This window comes from Carcharodon carcharias, chromosome 16 (assembly GCF_017639515.1).
Source record: "Carcharodon carcharias isolate sCarCar2 chromosome 16, sCarCar2.pri, whole genome shotgun sequence".
NCBI lineage: Eukaryota > Metazoa > Chordata > Chondrichthyes > Lamniformes > Lamnidae > Carcharodon > Carcharodon carcharias.
The window spans coordinates 114,052,793-114,072,912 of NC_054482.1; the positions used below are offsets into that span (position 1 = coordinate 114,052,793).

The window sequence follows — 20,120 nt, forward strand, 5'->3', positions numbered from 1 at the left end:
TAGGTGGGAAGGTATGTTGTGATGAGGACACAGGGAATCTGCAAGGGGATATAGACAGGTTGATTGAGTGGGCAAAAACCTGGCAGATGGAGTTTAATGTAGGAAAGTGTGAGGTCATGCACTTTGGTAGGAAGAATCAAAAGGCAGACTATTATTTAAATGGAGAGAGACTCCAAAAAAGTGCAGTACAGAGGGATCTGGATGTCCTTGTGCATGAAACACAAAAAGTTAGCATGCAGGTACAGCAAGTAATTAAGAAAGCAAATGGAATTTTGGCTTGTATTGCTAGGGGATTGGAGTTTAAAAATAGGGAAGTCTTGTCACAACTGTACAGGGTGTTGGTGAGGCTGCACCTGGAGTACTGTCTACAGTTTTGGTTCCCGTATTTAATAAGAATATATTGACATTGGAGGCAGTTCAAAAGAGATTCACTAGGCTGATTCCAGGGATGATGGGGTTGACTTATCAAGAACGGCTAAACAGGTTAGGCCTTTATGCATTAGAGTTTAGAAGAATGAGGGGTGATCTTTTGAAATGTACAGGATTCTGAAGAGGCTTGACAGGGTAGATGTTGAGAAGATGTTTCCATTAGTGGGGGAATCTCAAACTAGGGAACATAGTTACAGAATAAGGGGACATTCATTTAAAACTGAGATGCGAAGGAATTTCTTCTCTCAGAGGGTAATGAATATCTGGAATTCTCTACCCCAGAGAGATGTGGACGCTAGATCACTGAAAGTATTTAAAGAGGAGGTAGATAGGTTTTTGAAATATCAGGGAGTTGAGGGCTGTGAGGAGCTGGCATGAAAGAGGAGTTGAGGCCTGGGGCAGATCAGCCATGATCTTATTGAATGGTAGAGCATGCTTGAGGGGCCGAATGGCCTAGTTCTTATGTTCTTATGTTTACCGTCGTGGCCTGTTGTCCCAGTTTCTGTCTTGAGACTACCTTGTTAACTTGGGCTGGATTTTACAGCACGGTATATTCCCCACTCCCCCTGATTAAAAAGTCGGGAGGGAACCAACCCACCAAAAATTCCCCGCGGCCACTTGATACCAGAAGCAGCGTTAAATGCCCCAGGTCAAGGTTTCTGCCCCCATCTGGGGAGGAAGTCCAGCCTTCAAGAGCTGTCAGCCAATCCGATTGGCTCTGCAGTCCCAGCAACACCAGATTCGGGCGGTGGCCACAGGTGGGACTACAGGCAGATGCCAAAGAATAGGAGGCTATGGAGCTGGATGTCAAAGTAAGTCCGGGGTATTGGCGGGATCTGGCTGGCAGAGTCCAGTAAGGGGAGTGAGGGGGTGGTGCAGGTTTGAGAGCCAAGGGAAAAAGGTTAAGGGGGAATGAGGGGGAGGTTGGAGCTGCTTCCAATGGGCGCAGGTGACCCCCAAAGGAGCTTACCCCCCGACACCATCCCACGCAGTAAAAGCTACCAGGTCACCCACCTGGTGTGGCCTCCCCTGCCTTGGCTAAAATAGCAGCAGGGGGCAGAATGAGGCACTTAAATGGCCATTAAATGGCCACTACAGGGCTCCATAGGGTCCAGGGCAGGCAGATTTCCCGGCTCCTTCCCCGCCCCGTAAAATGTGGGCAGGAAGCCGCAGGAAGGCCACACGCTGCACTTTACAAACCCCCCTCACCCACCTCCAAACGTGCTGGTGGGGGACCATAAAATCCAGCCCCTGGATTCACAATGTGGCAACAAAAATAAGTGAGCAGGCGTGAATCAAACATCCTGAAACTCAGCAGAAGCTAAACACTAAGCTGCCAGCTGGATTGTGTCCTGACATATTAAACTTTAAAGCAACTAGAGCATGAACAACTTCAAACATTTTCATTATGTTTACCTCCAGTACAAATCCAGATACCATGTATAACTGTGCAATTAAACCAAATCCTAACCCTACATACATATGCACATGACTAGAGTATCTCTTCATCTCTAAGGGACATGGAGTTAAAAAACAGGCTGCAGATATTTGCAGACGACTGTGTAGTTTACATATCAGGGAAAACTCAAGATCATATCAATTAACTGTAGGATGATCTTCTGCAATTGCAAAAATGGCAGGACCAAGGGGAGATGGCATTCAATGCCAAAAAATGCTGTATCATGTATATCACCCACAAAAAGGTCCCACTAACGGATAGCAGCTTTAAGTTCTATAATCAAATTCTTCAACAGGTAGATACACAACCATACCTGGGCCTCCATTTTAAAAGTAATCTTCAACGAGGATTCCACTTTCAGCAGGTACCATCCAAATCAAACAGGGTACTTGGATTTCTGAGCAGGAATCTTTGGTATTACAACAAAAATATCAGAGCTATAGCTTCCCAAACACTTGTCTGTCCAATCCTGGAAAATGTAAGTATGTGTGTGAGATCCTTATATGGAGAGTGATATAAATAAGATTGAAGTGATCCAAAGACACTATTCTGCATGAGTCCGTATGGGAAATACACCAGTGTCACTTCCTGGATTAAAGATTTGGAATGGGAATCACTACAGCAAAAGAGGGAGAAAAATAGACTGACTGTGTTCAATAAAATATGGAATGGGCTGGTGGGAATTGACACTAAGAGTACCTGCTGCCCTCCGGCAATGACAAAACACGAGGTAGCACATCCACACAAACTGCAAAGGACACTCGTTTCCAAGACAGTGTATCAACAATCTTTCTTCCCAAGGACACTCCCTCAATGGAACAAGATGCCACAGGAAATAGTCACAGCCCCGTCACGTGAAACCTTCAAGACCCATCTTTAAAAGTTTTCATCATTAGGACTACCATTTCAGCAGCTCGTTTAGCTTGTGATACCCATATAAACGTTAGCGGAATACGGATATTAGTTGGTGATGCTGACGCAATTAGAGCAGAAATCCAGATCAGCCGTGATCTGAGAGCGCTGCAGCAGGTTCAAGGGGCTGAATGGCCAATTCCTATTGTTCTTACATTAGTGGATGTATAAAAATAGGCAATTGCAGTTCTACAACCACCTTTGCCTCATGTCATGATGGTATAATACTTTTCATATTATTTTTCTGGTTTATTGTAAAGTAGGTTTATGGGGGTAAGTATAGTTGTACCTGTCTGTGTGTGATGTAATTACATTTGGAGTCAAGTAGACTGCAAGCTTTGACTCATCAAAATAAGCTAGGTGCTTGATATGCTAATGGCTGGACATGGATGTTGTCTTAGCATGTAAAGTGTGAAGGGAATTTCCATTTTTAGATAGATGAAGAGAGATTTGGATTTCAAAGGGATCTCAGTCTGTTTACAAATAGCCATATAAGCAAGGTTAAGGAATGTGTTTATTTTTTGCAAAGGTTATTGACAATAAATGGTAGCAACATGAAAGTTTTTATATTGTGAGGAGGACACAGTTTCAAAGACATATAAAACAATAGAATTTACATATTAAAAAAGAAAGAAACATAGATAAAGGAGAATGAGGCTGTGTGTCAGGAGAAGACATAGTGAGATCTAACAGAAGTGTGTGAAAAAGCCTTAATGAAGCCTCCAATATTTATGCAGAAGTCTGCTGTCTACTTGTCTACTATTTACGCAGAAGTCTGCTGTCTACTTGTCTACTATTTACGCAGAAGTCTGCTGTCTACTTGTCTACTATTTATGCAGAAGTCTGCTGTCTACTTGTCTACTATTTATGCAGAAGTCTGCTGTCTAAGTGTGTGAAATAGCCTTAATGAAGCCTGGAGTATTTGTGCAGAACTCTGGGACTACTGAAACCGAAGCTGGAAAAAGACATTTTGAATTCCACTGTCCAGGGTATTGTGTTAATTTGCTGGTTCTGTTTAAAATCTAAAATCTATGTTTGGAACATTGCCTTAAAGGGGCTGTAACTGGAAGTCAGGTTAATTCTGAGTTTTTATAGTAGTAATCTGTAGTCCTATGTATGTGCTTGAAATCTTTTCTTTTATTAACAAATATTTTAATTTAGTTTTTTTTAAAAATCTCTAAAAGTCTTAGGGGACTTATTACTTCTGAATTCAGTGCACACAGCTTGAAATAAATACAAATTGCAAAACCATTGTGATAGCGCGATCAAGTTTCCCTCGAGGATTTGACCCACCTGGCACACCATCTGCTGCATCATAACATTCAGGAATTACCAAATGCATTTCACAGCCAATGAAGTACTTTGGAATGGTAGGCTCTATTATAATTATAAGCTTTTACTTGCAGGTGCCTGAACAATTGTGATATAAAATCACAAGGCAAAATAATCTCATGCTACCCTCACCAGTGAATTTTTTTTTGCTTCCTTATCTACAGCCAGATCTTTGTTCAGGAATAGTAATGGATGAATTTGAATGTTATGATGAAGTAGAGCGACCACCACCAAGGCCCTCAGTGACTAACACTTGTTTAAGGGTGACCACATTTGGCTTTGACGTGTGTCTGGATGCAAAGATGGCAAGTGCAGTTTTTATTCGCCATGGTCCACTGCACAGGCTGATGGGAGTGCACACTGCCAAACTTTTAATCAGGCCAGGTAAAGACATGGAAAATGCTTTCGCCACTTTGTGATCATCATTGCACACAACACGCAACTGATAACAAAACCTTGCTTTTGTTTTCCAGCCCAGTCAGGCGCACACACTGAAAGGCTGCTGCTTGAAGTACAGGCAGGACCCAAAGCAGGTTCCAAAATTATACGGAGTCTGGAGGAAGAGGAACCACTACCTGAGAGAATCCATCGGCAGACAGTCCTGTTCAAGGAACATCGCTCACAGGTACCATATCGTCATCAACACATTTAGTGAATCTTCAGATAACCATTCTGGTTTAAGCAAAAAATATTCATTTCTATGGTGCCTTTCGTGATCTCAGGATGACCCAAAGTGCTTTACAGACAATGAAATATCTGTGTACATATCTGATGTGAAAATAAGAAAGGAGAACAAGTGATGTCCTTGTTGTATCTTTAAAATGTCCTTGGTGGATTGTGAAAAAGGTGCAGGTTCAAGAACATGGACTGTTCTTCCCTTTCTGGATCACAGTATTAGGGCAGAGTCTTGGTATTAAAGGGGAATGGGTGGTGGGGTAGAGGACAATTGGTACATTTCCACCACACCAATGTGGACTTCCTATAGAATGATGATCTGAAGGTAATTGACAGCAATTTGAATCTAATTCAATGTCAGATTAGAGAAATGCATGTTACGGACAGGAAAGGGGTTAATTTAAGCACTAATTTCCCCTCTCATCACCTGTCCATAAACAGAAAGATATTTTTGATTTGTTTCCCTCTTTATAAGCAGTGTTGTATTCACCAAACCCCTGGTTTTTGTGTGATTCAATTTTTAATTAATAACCCCACAGCAAACTCAAGATAGGATGAACTCAAAGGGTTAGTTTATTTTCACACACTCAAAACGGGGGAGGATGGTTTGCAACATTGTCTCGACATTCTGACAGTAAAGAGAATGATAGAGGAAAGAAGGATTTTTGCACAGGGAGCACAGTGAACATAAATATTGGCACATGTGGGTTTTAGAGTCCAGAATCAAAGTTCAATGAGATATTCCTTCAAGTAGGTCAGCAGGTTGAAAACTGATGCTGTATAATTCACTTTTCTGATGGTGTTTCCTTCACAAGATGAGATAGGCATGCAGAGATGAATCAGTCTTAGAGGCAATGGCACAGAACTTCCAATAAAAGCAGTGTAGATGGGTCCAGGTGTTCAACCTGGGCAGAGCTCCTTTCTTTGTGGCTTATAGTCAGATGTTAAAAGGCAGAATGAGACAATATTAACTTGTTCAGAAAACCAGAGGCCTAGGTCACATGGCCCCTACCCATCAACCAGATCTTGAATAAAGGATATGTATTCATTGTCTGGAAATCAGCTGGGTCCCAAAGAATGCTAAACATTCCAGCTATTATGAGCTGAAAGGAAGGTTTGAGGGGCCTTTTGTTTTAGGACACCCTCTGTCTCATGTTGGCATGCCTCAGTTATCAAATGATGATGGCCTTTGCATAGCTCTCTTCGAAGTTCGGCTGTGCAGTCCACCAGTTGATCATTATTTGCTCCTCAGAGATAACAATGTCCAAGTGGCTTATTTTGTTCTGGGGTCACAGACAAACATAGGTTCAGCCATTTTGAGGATCTTTGTTCAGCTAAGATCCAGTTTTGAAATTAAGAAATAGCAAATGAGGAAATATTTTATGAAAGCATCCAACGTGAGGTCTTAGTTCATCACATGAAGCTAATCTTACGTTTCACACAATTACCATTGTGGGGCCTATATGTCAAACCTCTAGAAGGAATTCGAACGTGCTTCAAACGTTCTTCATTTCTACTGCTTTCACCTCCGCAGTGGGACACACACACACACACACACACACACACATCTGTCCTATTTCCTAAAATAGAGACTTGTTTACAGACTGGAATCCAAAATCAGACTTGGACCAAAAGCTCCTCATCCAGTTCAATTTCCAAAAGCTCCTCAGGAAGCAGGACCACATCTCGAAGCTCTTTGTTGTCGAATGACCGATTACTCAAGGGGCACCACAACATTGACCAGAAGCAAGATCGACAGGGTCGTCCATCCAGAAAGCGAAGCAGTGGCACAAATCGTCGTTCCAGCTCCAGCTCCAGCAGATACATGTCCTCCGGCAGCACACAGGTACAGATTCTTTTACTTATCGATTTTCAGAAGCTTCAGTTTTGAACCGCTATTTTGAAATGGTTGAACAATTGTAGGGGGACATGGGTAGTAATATTTAATGTTTGAAGCAGCTTATTCCATCTTTATCTCCAGGGTTTGATTGGGTAAAGGGGTGGGGAAGGTTAAATGCTTTAGTCTCTGATCTTGATAGTTGCCTGCCTACAGCTATTGAGCTGCTACTGCCCTAACCTCCCCTTCTACTGGGATGTGGTTTAAAGTTTCTTTCTGGGAGGTTGGTGGGTTGTAGAACATTTTGGGTTATCTCAATAGGATAAAGCCAAAACAATGAGATTTAGTTGCAGCCAATCCCCATTACAATCCCGTAGTGACCAATAACTTTTACCCAGAAAAAATTGAAGAATAAGATTTCATATTTAAGGCTTTTACTCTAACAAACAAACAAACAAAAATCAACCCAGATGAAACATTACTTAACAGGCAACTAATACAGCAAACTAAAGAGTAAAATACTTCTGCATTGATTAACTAACACAAGTGAAATGTGTCTTACTAAATGCTTTCACTGAGCATTGTACTTCTGGCATGTATGTAGCATTACAGGAACCATCCCACAGTCACTACCAGGTCTCCAGCTTATTTCCTCCCACTAGAGCAAGCTGAAACTTCCAGTTTCCCCTCTCCAGTCATTCTGCTCCGTTCAGGTTTTCTGGATCCAGAGGCACACCTCGGCAACTCCCTATTCCTTAATCATTCTAGAGTCCCATCTGTTCTGTTCCCTTCATTTTGAACAGAAACCAAACTCTCACAAGCATCCTGCCTGGTTGTTAACGCTTCTTCACTGCTTCTCCACAGCAGTAGCTGCGTTTATCATGACTCCATCCCCCTTTTCAGAACATTCTGTTTCCCCTTAAGCTAAAGGGGGTATTTTACAACATAACTGTGTTGTAAAGTTCAGTGTGTGTGATAGCATATGTCTTCTATGAGTTTAATCCACGAGTTAGCTAATACTCCCCAGCAATGCAGGTGCAATTTTTTCCTATTTAATCATCTTAAATTCCATTCTGGGTGATTGCACATGCTCATAGAATTACATAGGACAGGAGGTCCATGGTGACAAATGCACACATTCTAGTCGTGTCCTATACCTAACCATGCTGTGCAGCAGTATGACAGCCTGTAAAGACCAAGAATGATCCAGCCATCTAGTCTATGCCCAATTATGGAGGCGGTGTCATTGTGGTATTGTCACTAGACTGGTAATCCAGATATCCAGGGTAATGCTCTGGGGGCCTGAGTGTGAATCCCAGCATGGCAGATAATGGAATTTGAATTCGATAAAAATCTGGAATTCAAATGACAATACATTGTCATAAAAACCCATCTGGTTCACTAATGTCCTTTTAGGGAGGGAAATCTGCTGTCCTTACCTGGTCTGGCCTACATATGACTCCAGGTTGGCCCACAGCAATGTGCTTGACTCTTAAATGCCCTCTAAATGGGGCAATTAGGGATGGGCAATAAATACTGGCCTAGCCAGCGACTCCAACATCCCATGAGCAAATATAAAAAAAAACTACAAATCGACTCAGCAAAAAAATACAAAAAAATGCTGGTAAAACTCAGCAGGTCCGGCAGCATCTGTGGAGAGAGAAACAGTGTTAACGTTTCAAGTCTGTATGACCCTTCTTCAGACTCAGCCAAAATGAGCTAGGGCTGCAGAGATTGGGAGATCAGCCACAGTCATCCTATTCCTCTACCGTATTCATGGGTCTCATTGCTAACTGCAAGATTACTGCAATTTCACCAGTTCAACGATGCATTTGTGTAACCATCTGCACCATACCACAGAGCAGTATGTAAATATGTCTTTAACTTTTTTTTTTGGAAGGTTTGTACGCGATAAAATAAGATGAAGTTTCCTTGCAGTTTATATATTGCTTAGGTTGCTGGGCAATGAATTGGAATTTTGAGTTGGCAGCCACATAACAGACATATTCATTTATCCAGTTTAACATTCACTTTTGTGGAATTTATGGCTCCTTATTACTATGCCTGAAATTGTAGGAATTATTAGGTTAAGTTAGCAATTCAGGCTGGCATTTGGGGTGGGGGTGCTATGCTCCAGGCCAGAGGCTGCGACTACATCGGAAGGATGTTCTGACTGTCTTTAGTTAGAGCTGGGACAGAGGGAAACAGCAAATTAAGTCACCGCTATTATTTGGTCAAGTGTTGTTAGTTGCGACATATAAATAAACCTTGTTTTAACATTTCAGATAACATGGGCTTCTTGAACCAGGTTATTCAGGATTGGACATCTTAGGCTGAATTTCTGCCCATTATTGGGCAGTGGCTTAAATTTTAATTTATTTTTCATGCATGGGACGCGGGCATCGCTGGCAAGGTCAGCATTTGTTGCCCATCCCTCATTGCCCCCTGAACTAAGCGGCTTACTAGGTCATTTCAGAGGGCAGTTAAGAGTCAACCACGTTGCTGTGGGTCTGGAGTCACATGTAGGCCAGACCAGGTAAGGAAATCTCAGATTCCCTCCCCTAAAAGGCATTAGTGCACGAGATTCTTTTTCACAACAATTAGCAACAGTGCCGACTAGCTTTTAATTCCAGAATTTATTGATTGAATTTTAATTCCACTGGCTGCCATGTTGGGATTTTAACCCACGTCCCCAGGTCATCAGCCTGGGCCTCTTGATTACTAGTCCAAGGACATTACCAGCGTTACACTTTCTTCCCTCTACTTGTAAAAGAGATAGCAGGAAAGTTCATGAAACCTGTTGCCACCTCGACCTTAACTTTCCTCATCCCCACTCCACATTCAGACCCCCACCGGGAAGGTTAAATGGCTAGCCGTGTTCCCCATGGACTGTCATCATTCAAAATTCAACAGCAGAGTGGGGCGTTGTTTCCTTTGCCAGCTGTAGGTGACTGGTTCTTGTAGACACTGGTATAATGGAGGCGAATACTGCCTGAGGTCTCTGGAGGGAGGAACGTGGCCCAGTAATGGCCTCCTCTCCCATTTCTACACTGGGCCACAAGTACATACTTGCTGGCAAAGGGCTCGATCCAGTTCCAAGCGGAGAGCAGAATACAATAAAATGCTCTTTAATTTCCACCCCCTTGCTTCCGGGCAGCTGTTGATACCGTCTTGGGGACTTCGCTGACAAGCCATAGTTAAAGAACTCCAACTCAGGAAACCGGGTCAGGATCATAGCTTTATCGGAGTAACAGATGGAAGTCCTGTCCCAGCTGTCTCGGGGTTATGAAAATCTAGGCCTTGGTCCCGAAGGAAGGCTTCATTTTTACCACCATTATATATCTAACAAAGTGGTGATGAATACCACGTGAGCATCTTTGGGTGGACTCTGCAGAACAGAATGGCTAACTTTTTGTAAAATGCATTTTCACAGGGAATAAACCAGGGCCTCATGGAAATTGTATTCAAGTCAACTCAAAGCAGTGAGGTAAGATGATGATCTGCCACGATATTTCACATTTACTTTTATTGCTTGTGTATTCCCATTCCAGAACACTATCTAAGCTGACACTTGAGTACTTTCGTTCGGATGTGATGCTAAAGTGAGGCCCCATCTGCCTTCTTAGATAGACATAAAAGATCTCTTGCCCACTATTTCAAAGACGAGTCCTGGTGCCCTGGACAATATTTATCCTTCTCTGTTTGTGCACCTGCTGCCTTTGTCCTTCCAGTTGGTACAGGTTGCAGGTTTGGAAGGTGCTGTCAAAGGAGCCTTGATGAGTTGCTGCAGGGCATCTTGTAGATGGTACACACTGCTGCTACTGTGCATCAATGGTGGAGTGCATATTTGTAGATGGGATTCCAATCAAGCGGGCTGCTTTATGGTGTCGAGCTTCTTGAATGCTGTTGAGCTGCACTTATCCAGTGGAGAGTATTCCATCACACTCCTGACTTGTGCCTGTAGATGGTGGACAGGCTTTGGGGAGTCAGGAGGTGAGTTACTCGCCGCATGATTCCTAGTCTCTGGTCTGCTCTTGTAGCCACAGTATTTATATGGCGGGTCCAGTTCAGTTTCTGGTCAATGGTGACCACCCCCCCACCACCCCCCGCCCTCTCCGCCCAGGATGTTAGTAGTTGCTGTTAAAATATTTAACACAAACAAAATGCCATTTAATTAATATAACTTTCAAAGATGTGATAGTGTTGTTCTCTGCTTCGTTATCTGTTCCTCAGAACATGAATCTGTCATTTTTCACTTTGTAAATCTAGCAGAGCAGCAGAAGACAATCAGCTGGGAAAAAGCCAAGTTCCAGATTAAGACATGGACTGGGTAGCTCTAACAGAAGGCAATCTTCTGAGCAGGTTAGTCATGCACTCAACAGCCTTTATCTCTGGTGGGTCAGAATGCAAACGGGTGGAAATTATCTACAGTTACATAAAACTCTGGTTAGATCACAATCTGGACTGCTGTGCTCAGGCACTGCACCTTTACTGTATACAGTGAAACCTGTAAATTGTTGACACCATAGGGTCTGCTTTACTTTCAAGATGGCCATTGAATGGAGTGTAAGCATGTTCAGTCGAATGGGAAGTTCTTCACCCAGTGACTGAGAAATCACTGTCCCTGAGATGGAGAAATCTAAGCAATTAGCCACACAGATAGGGTGGTTTCTCTGCCACTATGCATGCTGGGTAAGGAGCTCTCCATTCCACAAAGGCCATATCCTGCAGAAAACCTACTGTTGCATCACACTGACCAGTAGACACTGACCTCATGAGGGTTAGGGGCAGTAAGGAAGCAAGCTTCAAGGGGAAACACCAGTCACCCTGATTCAGTGAAAGGATCTGAAATATTGAAGACTCATTGCAGATTCATCTGAAAGTACTGGGGCTATAGTGGTTAAATTACAAGGAGAGTTTTCAGTGTTTAGGCCTGTATTCCCTGATGTTAGGATGGTCTAATTCAAGTATTTAGATAATTCATTAGATAACAACTAAATGAGATAGAGCAGAGAGAGAGAAAAGATTTGTTCCGGTTGGGGGAGTCCAGAACAAGTGGACGTTACCCTACAATTAGAGCTAAGCCATTCAGGGCTGTGGCCAGGAAGCACTTCCTCACATTTAGGGGAGTGGATATCTGGAACTCCACACCCCACCCCCCTCCCCAAATTTTTTTGAAGGCGGGGTCAGTTGAAAATTTTGGAACTAAAATGAACAGATATTTCTTAGGCAACATGATGAAGGGTTTACAAAATTAAGGTGGATGGATAGAGTTAAGATACAGATCAGCCATGAATTAATTGAATGATGGGATAGGTTTAAGGGGTGGAATCGTCTTGCCCCACACCTTGTTATGTTGGCTGCTTATTCATTTTTTGTTAATGATTGTTTGCAATTCCAGCGTGATCTCATTGGAGACATAAGTGCTCCGTCACTCATCATCCTCGCTCAAGCTAAAAGGACTGATGGAAAACTGCAAGGTTATCAGCTCACTGGATCCGTGCAAAGTTCCGATGGCAGGCCTAAAATGCACCTTCGTATTGTTGATCTGAAGGAAGACAGCAGATGGAAAATGTGTGTGGATGCTGCCATCCCTAAAGCACACAAAGCCATGGTAATGTATAAATCACAGAACAATTAAGCACTAAAGGATGCCATTTGGTTCAATGTGCCTGTGCCTGGTTTTTGAAAGAGCTGTCCAATTTGTCCCACTTCTCCATGTCCGCTCCCCATCCCCCTGCAGATTTTCCCTTTTTAACGACTAATCCAATTCCCTTTTGAAAGAAACGATTGATCTTTTTTCTCCACAGCCATTTCAGGCAGCACTTTCCAGGACACAGCAAATCACCTACCCGCCCTCCCCACCGCCTCCCCCCACCAATCTTCTGTGTAGACCACAGGGTCCTTACCAGTTTCTCACTGCTCGTTTGCTTGCATGTGTCTTAAATCTGTATCCTTGAGTTTACAGCAAAGGCAGTTTCTCTTTATTTACATACGAGCATATGAACAAGGAGCAGGAGTAGGCCATTCAGCCCCTCGAGCCTGCTCCACCATTTAATAAGATCATGGCTGATCTGATAGTAACCCCAAATCTGCATCCCACCTACCCTGATAACCTATCACCCTCTTGCTTACCAAGTATCTATCCAACTCTGCCTTAAAAATATTCAAAGACTCTGCTTCCACCGCCTTTTCAGCGGGAGTGTTCCAAAGACTCGCGACCCTCTGAGTGAAAAAATTTTGCCTCATCTCTGTTTTAAATGGGCAGCTCCTTATTTTTAAACAGTGACCCCTAGTTCTAGATTCTCCCACAAGTGGAAACATCCACTCCACATCCACCCTGTCAAGACCCCTCAGGATCTTAAAGGTTTCAATCAAGTCACCTCTCACCCTTCTAAACTCCAGTGGATACAAGCCTAACTTGTCCAACCTTTCCTCATAAGGCAACCCACCCATTCCAGGTATTATCCTGGTAAACCTTCCCTGAACTGTTTCCAATGCATTTACATCCTCCCTTAAATAAGGAGACCAGTACTGTACACAATACACAAAATGTGGTCTCACTAGTGCCCTGTAAACATTTTTTTTATTGGTTGGATGTGGGTGTTGCTGGCCAAGCCAGCACTTATTACCAGTTTCTCTTTATTTACATACAAACCAAGGAGAAGCAGGATCAGGAGTAGGTCATTCAGCCCCTCAAGCCTGCTCCTAGTTCAGGGGTGTTTAAGAGTCAACCACATTCCTATCACATGTAGGCCAGACCAGGTAAGGACAGCAGTGAACCAGATGAGTTTTTAACAACAATCAACAATGGTTTCATGGTCATCACTAAACTTTTCATTCCAGATTTTTATTGAATACAAATTCCACCATTTGCCATGGTGGGATTCAAACCTGGGTCCCCAGAGCATTACCCTGGGTTTTTGAATTACTAGTCCAGCGACAATACCACTACGCCATCTCCTCCCCTTTAAAACTGAAGCATAACCTCCCTACTTCTGTATTCAATTCCCCTTGCAATAAATGATAACATTCTATTAGCTTTCCTAATTTCTTGCTGTACCTGCATACTAACCTTTTGTGATTCATTTACTTTTATCAAACACTCTTACAAATCCATCATGTCTTCTGTGGACTGTCTGAAATACTCCACTCTTTCACTGGGTGATGTTCTGGCACAGGCTTGGCAGAGAATCCAGGGATTGGAGCAGAAATCAGGCAAATTCCAACCTGGGGCAATGGATGCTTCTCCCATCTCCACACCTGACAGTGGTTTGAGGTGTACAGCTGGGCCCCACCAGGAATAATGTCACCTGGCTCACTGCAACACAGGTTAAGGATGATCAAAGAGTCCGGTCTGGATGACTTCTTTAGGCAGGTGCGTGTGCCTTCGACCGGCCTGGGTTCTGACACCCCTCTTTGATGGGTGGGTGCACCTGTTGCAATGCAAGTCACAAGAACTGGAATGTTTACCTAAGCAATTCCTACAGTGTCTTTTTTTTTAAATTTCCTAGATAATGTACAGATGGGGTGAAAACTGTCAGAGGTATAAGATTTCTTATAAAGCATCAATGGGACATCTTCAAAATCACCCATCTATGAAAATTAAAACTCAGTGGTCGGAAATTCCTGAAGTGATGATAGTTGCTGGAAGGATGTAAGCATTGTATTATATAATTGTCTTTACTGTTTTCCATGTACACTCTCTATAACACTAAGACAATGCTCTTTTTAACTAGGATTGGGTCAGGAGCTGCTTATCTATTAGGATTTTCCAATAAATTTAAAGTTAATCCTTCTCGTCAGATCACCTATCTGATAACCCTAACATCACCACGGACCATTGATACAATTGTTAAGCTACCGAAGGTACGGCTATCTTTATTTACTTTCACTTAACTGTCCTGCAGTTCACATTTTCTTAATTTGAGAGCTGTGATTTCTTTACCTGTTGTGATGGTGAATCTTTTTGCTTCACTACCAGTTTACAATCTATTATCAAGGCTTCGAGCTCCCTTTGCCAGTTCACGTTCAAACAATGGCTCCAATCATACGGACTCAAGGATTCAAAAGCTTCGCTGAAATTCCACGGCTACTTCTGACAATGAATCAACGTAATTATTATTTGTGTCTAAAAGCAAAATACTGCGGATGCTGGGAATCTGAAGCAAAAACAGAAAATGCTTGAAAAACTCAGCAGGTCTAACATCATCTGTGGGGAGAAAGGCAGAGTTAACGTTTGGAGTCCATATGACTCTTCTTCAGAAGCTAGCACTGAAGAAGTCATACGGACTCGATATGTTAACTCTGTCTTTCTCTCCACAAATGCTGTTAGACCTGAGTTTTTTCAGCATTTTCTATTTTTTGCTTGTAATTATTATTTCTACTTGTACTCTTGAGAAAGGTTCTGCACTTGATTTCACCTGATAGAATAAGAACAGGCTTTGTTGAAAAAGTCATGTAGAAAAGCATTGCTAATCTGAACGTCAGTTCATGGTGTGATATGTCAAACAAGGAAAAAGTGTTTGGTGAATTGGTACATCAAAGAGTGAGCTCAATGATGCCATCAGACCAAGTGAAGTCCTCCAAGAGAGCACAGGTCTCGAGTACAATGTTGTAGCTCCATCTCTGACCTGTGTCATATGTGAGTTTGTCTTCTCCACTGGGAGAGAGGGGTTGCTGAATTAAAGAGAGCTCTTCCTCTTTAGAACACTTACTGTTTCCCCAAAGTATGAAGTGCAACAGGTGGTTTGAAGAAACACGAGGCTAGATTTTCCTGTACAACAACATTTTGCATCAATACAGCACCTTTAGCAGATATAAACATCCCAAAACACTTCACTGAAATGAAAAGCAGTGAAGTTACATTTAAATTATATAGAACCCTGTGTAAACTACATTTAGTGCACAGATTTTACCTACAAATTACAAAAAGGATATAGAAGCACTGGGGAAGATACAAAAAAAGATTTACACATATGACCTTGGTTACATCACACTTGGAATATTGTGCACAATTCTAGTCTCCATTTAACATAAAGGGCATAGAAGCACTGCTGCTATAAAGGTTTACAAGGATGATACCACAACTGGGAGGTTAAAACTATCAGGAAAGATTGAACAGGCTGGAGCTGCAATTTCTAGAAAAGAGAAGGTTGAGGGGTGGCATGATAGAGTTCTTTAAAGTTTTAAGGAGGACTCAATCAACCATCTTAAACATTCACTCCCTCCACATTGCACAGTAGCAGCAATGTGTACCATCTACAAGATGCACTGCAGCAACTCACCAAAAGGCTCTTTAGACAGCACCTTCCAAACCCGTGAACTCTACCACATAGAAGAAAAAAGGCAGCAGACACATGCAAGTACCCCTCCAAGTCACTCACTATCCCATCTCGGGAATATATCTCCGTTCCTTCACTGTCACTAGATCAATATCCTGGAACTCCCTTCCTAACAGCATTGTGAGGGTACCTACACCACATGGACTGTAGCTGTTTAAGAAAGCTGCTCTTCACCATCTTCACAAGGGCAGTTAGGAATGGGTAACAAATTCTGGCCTTGCCAGTGATGCCCACCCCCTATGAATGAATTTAAAAAAATAACTCAATCCCAACCCTAGTAACAATGCTAAATACTGGCAGTGATTGTGTATGACATGTGTTCACTAGGAAAGAAGTTAATGGATTGTTGATCAGAATCTGTCAGGAAGGTAGGGGTAAAGCTTTCTGGAGACCAACATTTCAGTAATTTTGTTTCTGCAGGGGAGTGTATTGCAGAGAATGAGCGAGTTGTTACATTCGATAGCAATGAACTAACGTATAAAAGACTTAATGATTGTCACTACGTCCTGACCAAAGATTGTTCACCTTCTCCAAAGTTTGTTCTGTTGATGCGACGTGCTGATAATCAGCAGAGAAAGAAGGCAATAAAGCTACTCATATCAGTGCCCAATGTGTAAGTAGCCGTCATCTTAATCAGTAATCAAATATTAATGTCCTTAATGTACAGATGATTTGTAGTATAGAATCACAGATTCAGAGTTGTTACAGTACAGGAGCAAGCCATCCAATTCCCTCTTGAATGCCATGTATATAGTATAGGATATATAATATCTCATATTTACATATATAATATATAGGAAATGGGTGGGGGAGATGTTGGCAACAGTACACAGGAAGTTAGGGATTCACCTCATTTTTACATCTTTCGAAGACTTGCAGTAAGATCTAAAGGGGAGGATGTGACGGTGTCTGTTTGCTTCTGTGAAATGCCATTTGTATTCTGTGTAAGGTAATCCGAGTAGCAGATTGTACACGGTCCATACATGAGCTCAGAACAGATTGTATGTGGTCCATACATGAGTTCAGAACATGGTCTATGCATCATCATCATCAAAGATTTTTTAAAATTTAAAATCAACTTCCCTTGCCACCAAGGTCCATATTGAGGTAAGTTATACATTCAATCATTTTTCCAAGAAAAATATTAAAATACAAGAAATGATGGTAAAATGAAGTGGCCCAGCCAGCGAAACCCTCATCCCGTGAATAAATAAAGAAAAAATAAGGCATTGATAATTAGGTTAGAGTCATTAGATTAGTTCTGGGTTCAAAGTTTAACAATTATTCGAGTTTATTCATTCTGCGGATGAGATAAGGCATTGGACTATTCTTAAATCTTACCATTTTGCACCGTAATGCAGTCAGTTGTTTTGAGTTGCATGTGATTGGTATGGATTTTATATGGTACATCTCTGTGACTGGTGGAGCTTGTACACGGTCCGCATGTGTGATCAGTACAGATTGTACATAGTCATGTATGTCATTGGTATGGATTTTACATGACCAATGTATAGGAACAGGGACTTACTAAAATTAACATAAGCAAAATAACAGTGTTGAAGAAAATAATAGCACTTAGAGTAACAAATCCCTGGACCAGATGGTTTCCAATCCAGTGTTTAAAAGAAGTAGGTTAGAACATTGTAGGTGCCCCAACCGGAATCTTCTAAAGTTCTCTTGATTCTGGAATTGTCCTTCAAGGTTGGAAAATTGTGCATGTCACTCTGCTTAGCCTGAACTCTGTTGTCAGCCTATAATTAAGGATAAATTGAACACCCTGCACTTTTCAGCTAATCAGAAAGTCAGCATGGATTTATAAAGGACAGGTTATGCCTGGTGAACCTTTGATTTCTTTTTTGAAGAGGTGACTAAAGTAGTGGACAGGAGAATGTAGAAGGATGTTAGTTTTATGGCATTCAATAAAGCCTAATGAGAAATTGTTCATTAATGTTGAAGTTTATGATATTGATTGAGTGGCAGTAACAACTAGAATGATAGGATAGAAAGCCACATAGCCAAGTTTGTTGATAACACAATGGTAGGTGGAATTGTAAGCAGTGTAGACGGAAGCATAAAGTTACAAAGAGATAGTAATAGAGGATCAACCATGATCATATTGAATGACGGAGCAGGCTTGAAGGGCCGAATGGCCTACTCCTGCTCCTAGCTTCTATGTTTAAGCAAATAGGCAAAACTTATTGACAAATGGATTTTAATAAAGGCAAGTGTGAGGTCAGCCAACTTTGGATCTAGAAAGGATAAACAGTGAATAGTTTAAAACAATGGAAGACCAAAGAGACTTTCCGATCCCAAGTCAAGTAGCGGGAGTTGAGAAATTTTCTGCTCACCACGCCCATCTCAGGACAGTGTCCCAAATGGCAAGATCTTCATTCTGAGGCGTGGCTGCAGGATATGGAGTCTGGCCCACCAAATCCAGAAGCAGATTGGAGGCAGCCACAGGGGACACTGAGTGCCAAGGTGGGCTTCTCTGGTACTTTGTCCAGTTGTTTTCTTAAACATTAGGCCCTCTGGCTCCCACCCTCCACCCTTACGTGCCCCCATCCACTCCCCATGCCCACATAATTGCCCTTTTTTAAGTTTAAAACACTAGTCTTAGATCCACTCTTCCCCCTTTCAAACTGGATGTAAAATTCAATCATATTGTGGTCGCTGCTACCCAGGGGTACCTTTACTTGGAGGTCATTAATTAATCCTGTCACATTATACAATACCAAGATAATATAACTTGCTGTCTGGCTGGTTCCAGAATGTGCTGCTCTTAAAAAAAAACATTTTGAAAGCATTCTCTGAACTCTTCATCCAAGCTACCACTGCTAATCTGATTTTTCCAGTTTATATGTAGATTAAAATCACCCATGATTGTTGCCATCCCTTTACCACAAGCACCCAAAATTTATTCTTGCCTACTTTGTCCTACATTGTGGTTATTGTTAGGGAGCCTGTAGAACATTCCCACTAGTGACTTCTTTACCCTACTATTCCTCATCTCTGCCCAAACCAATTCTATATCCTGATCTCCTGAACCAAGGTCATATCTAACTATTGCACCAGTGCCATCCTCAATCAACAGTGCTACTCCTCCACCTTTACCTAGCTTCCTTTCTTCTCAAATGTCATGTACCCCTCAATATACATGACCCAATCCTTGTCATCCTGCAAGCCATGTCTCTGTAATGGCTATCAGGTTATATTTATTTACTTCAATGTGTGCTATCAATTCATTTACTTTGTTATGAATGCTATACATATTCAGTTACAGAGCCTTTAGTTTTGTCTTTTTATTATCTTTGTAGTCTTGACTACAGGTGTATTCTTAGCTTTTATCTCACTTTCCCTTCCTGCTATTCTACAACTCTCATTTCCCATATAACTATCATGGTCTCCTGCCTGCACTCTATCCCTTTATTTGTCACATCCAGCCAAGCCCTCTCTACTTCCCTGGTTACGAAAATTGCGAGAACACACATCCCAGCACGGTTCAGGTGTAGACCATCCCAATGTTACAGCCCCCCACTTTCCCCAGTACCAGTGCCAGTACCCCATGAACCAGAACCCACTTCTCCCACCCCAGTCTTTGAGCCACACATTCATTTCTCTAATCTTATTCACCCTAAACCAATTTGCATAAGGCTCAGGCAATATCGAAGAGATTATTACCCTTTGAGGTTCTGCTACCTAATTTGGTACCTGGCTTCTCATACTGACTATGCAGAACCTCTTTCCTTGTCCTGCCTGTGTTGTTGGTACCTACGTGGACCACAATGACTGGATTCTCCGCCTCCCACTGCAAGCTCCTCTCTAATCCTGAGCAGATGCCCTGAACCTTGGCACCAGGAAGGCAACACAGCCACCTGCACGCACGTTCTTTGCTGTTGAGTACATTATCAAACCTCCGCACTATACTGTCCCGAATACGACGACATTCCTGTTTGCTCTCTCTACTTGAATGGCTTTCTGTATCATGGTGCCATGGCCAGCCTGCTCATCCACCTTGCAGACCTTGCTTTTGTCCACACAGGTTGTGAGCACCTCAAACCTGTGTGACAATTGCAATGTCTGAGGCTCCACCACCACTGACTGCTATGTCCCATTACAGAATCACGGTGCTGAA

The 20,120-nt window shown here is 42.3% G+C and overlaps 1 protein-coding gene across 1 annotated transcript in view; it reads left to right on the forward strand.

The window, feature by feature from the left end:
* The window catches only part of LOC121288987 (vitellogenin-like), a 114,724-nt gene that overhangs the window by 74,029 nt on the left and 20,575 nt on the right, over positions 1 to 20,120 (forward strand). Inside the window, exons 21-30 of the mRNA XM_041207848.1 lie at positions 2,184 to 2,366; positions 4,297 to 4,516; positions 4,606 to 4,757; positions 6,411 to 6,653; positions 10,078 to 10,131; positions 12,046 to 12,258; positions 14,159 to 14,301; positions 14,384 to 14,513; positions 14,629 to 14,758; positions 16,409 to 16,601. Of these exons, the coding sequence (XP_041063782.1) occupies positions 2,184 to 2,366; positions 4,297 to 4,516; positions 4,606 to 4,757; positions 6,411 to 6,653; positions 10,078 to 10,131; positions 12,046 to 12,258; positions 14,159 to 14,301; positions 14,384 to 14,513; positions 14,629 to 14,758; positions 16,409 to 16,601 (1,661 nt within the window). The remainder of the gene's footprint in view (positions 1 to 2,183; positions 2,367 to 4,296; positions 4,517 to 4,605; positions 4,758 to 6,410; positions 6,654 to 10,077; positions 10,132 to 12,045; positions 12,259 to 14,158; positions 14,302 to 14,383; positions 14,514 to 14,628; positions 14,759 to 16,408; positions 16,602 to 20,120) is intronic.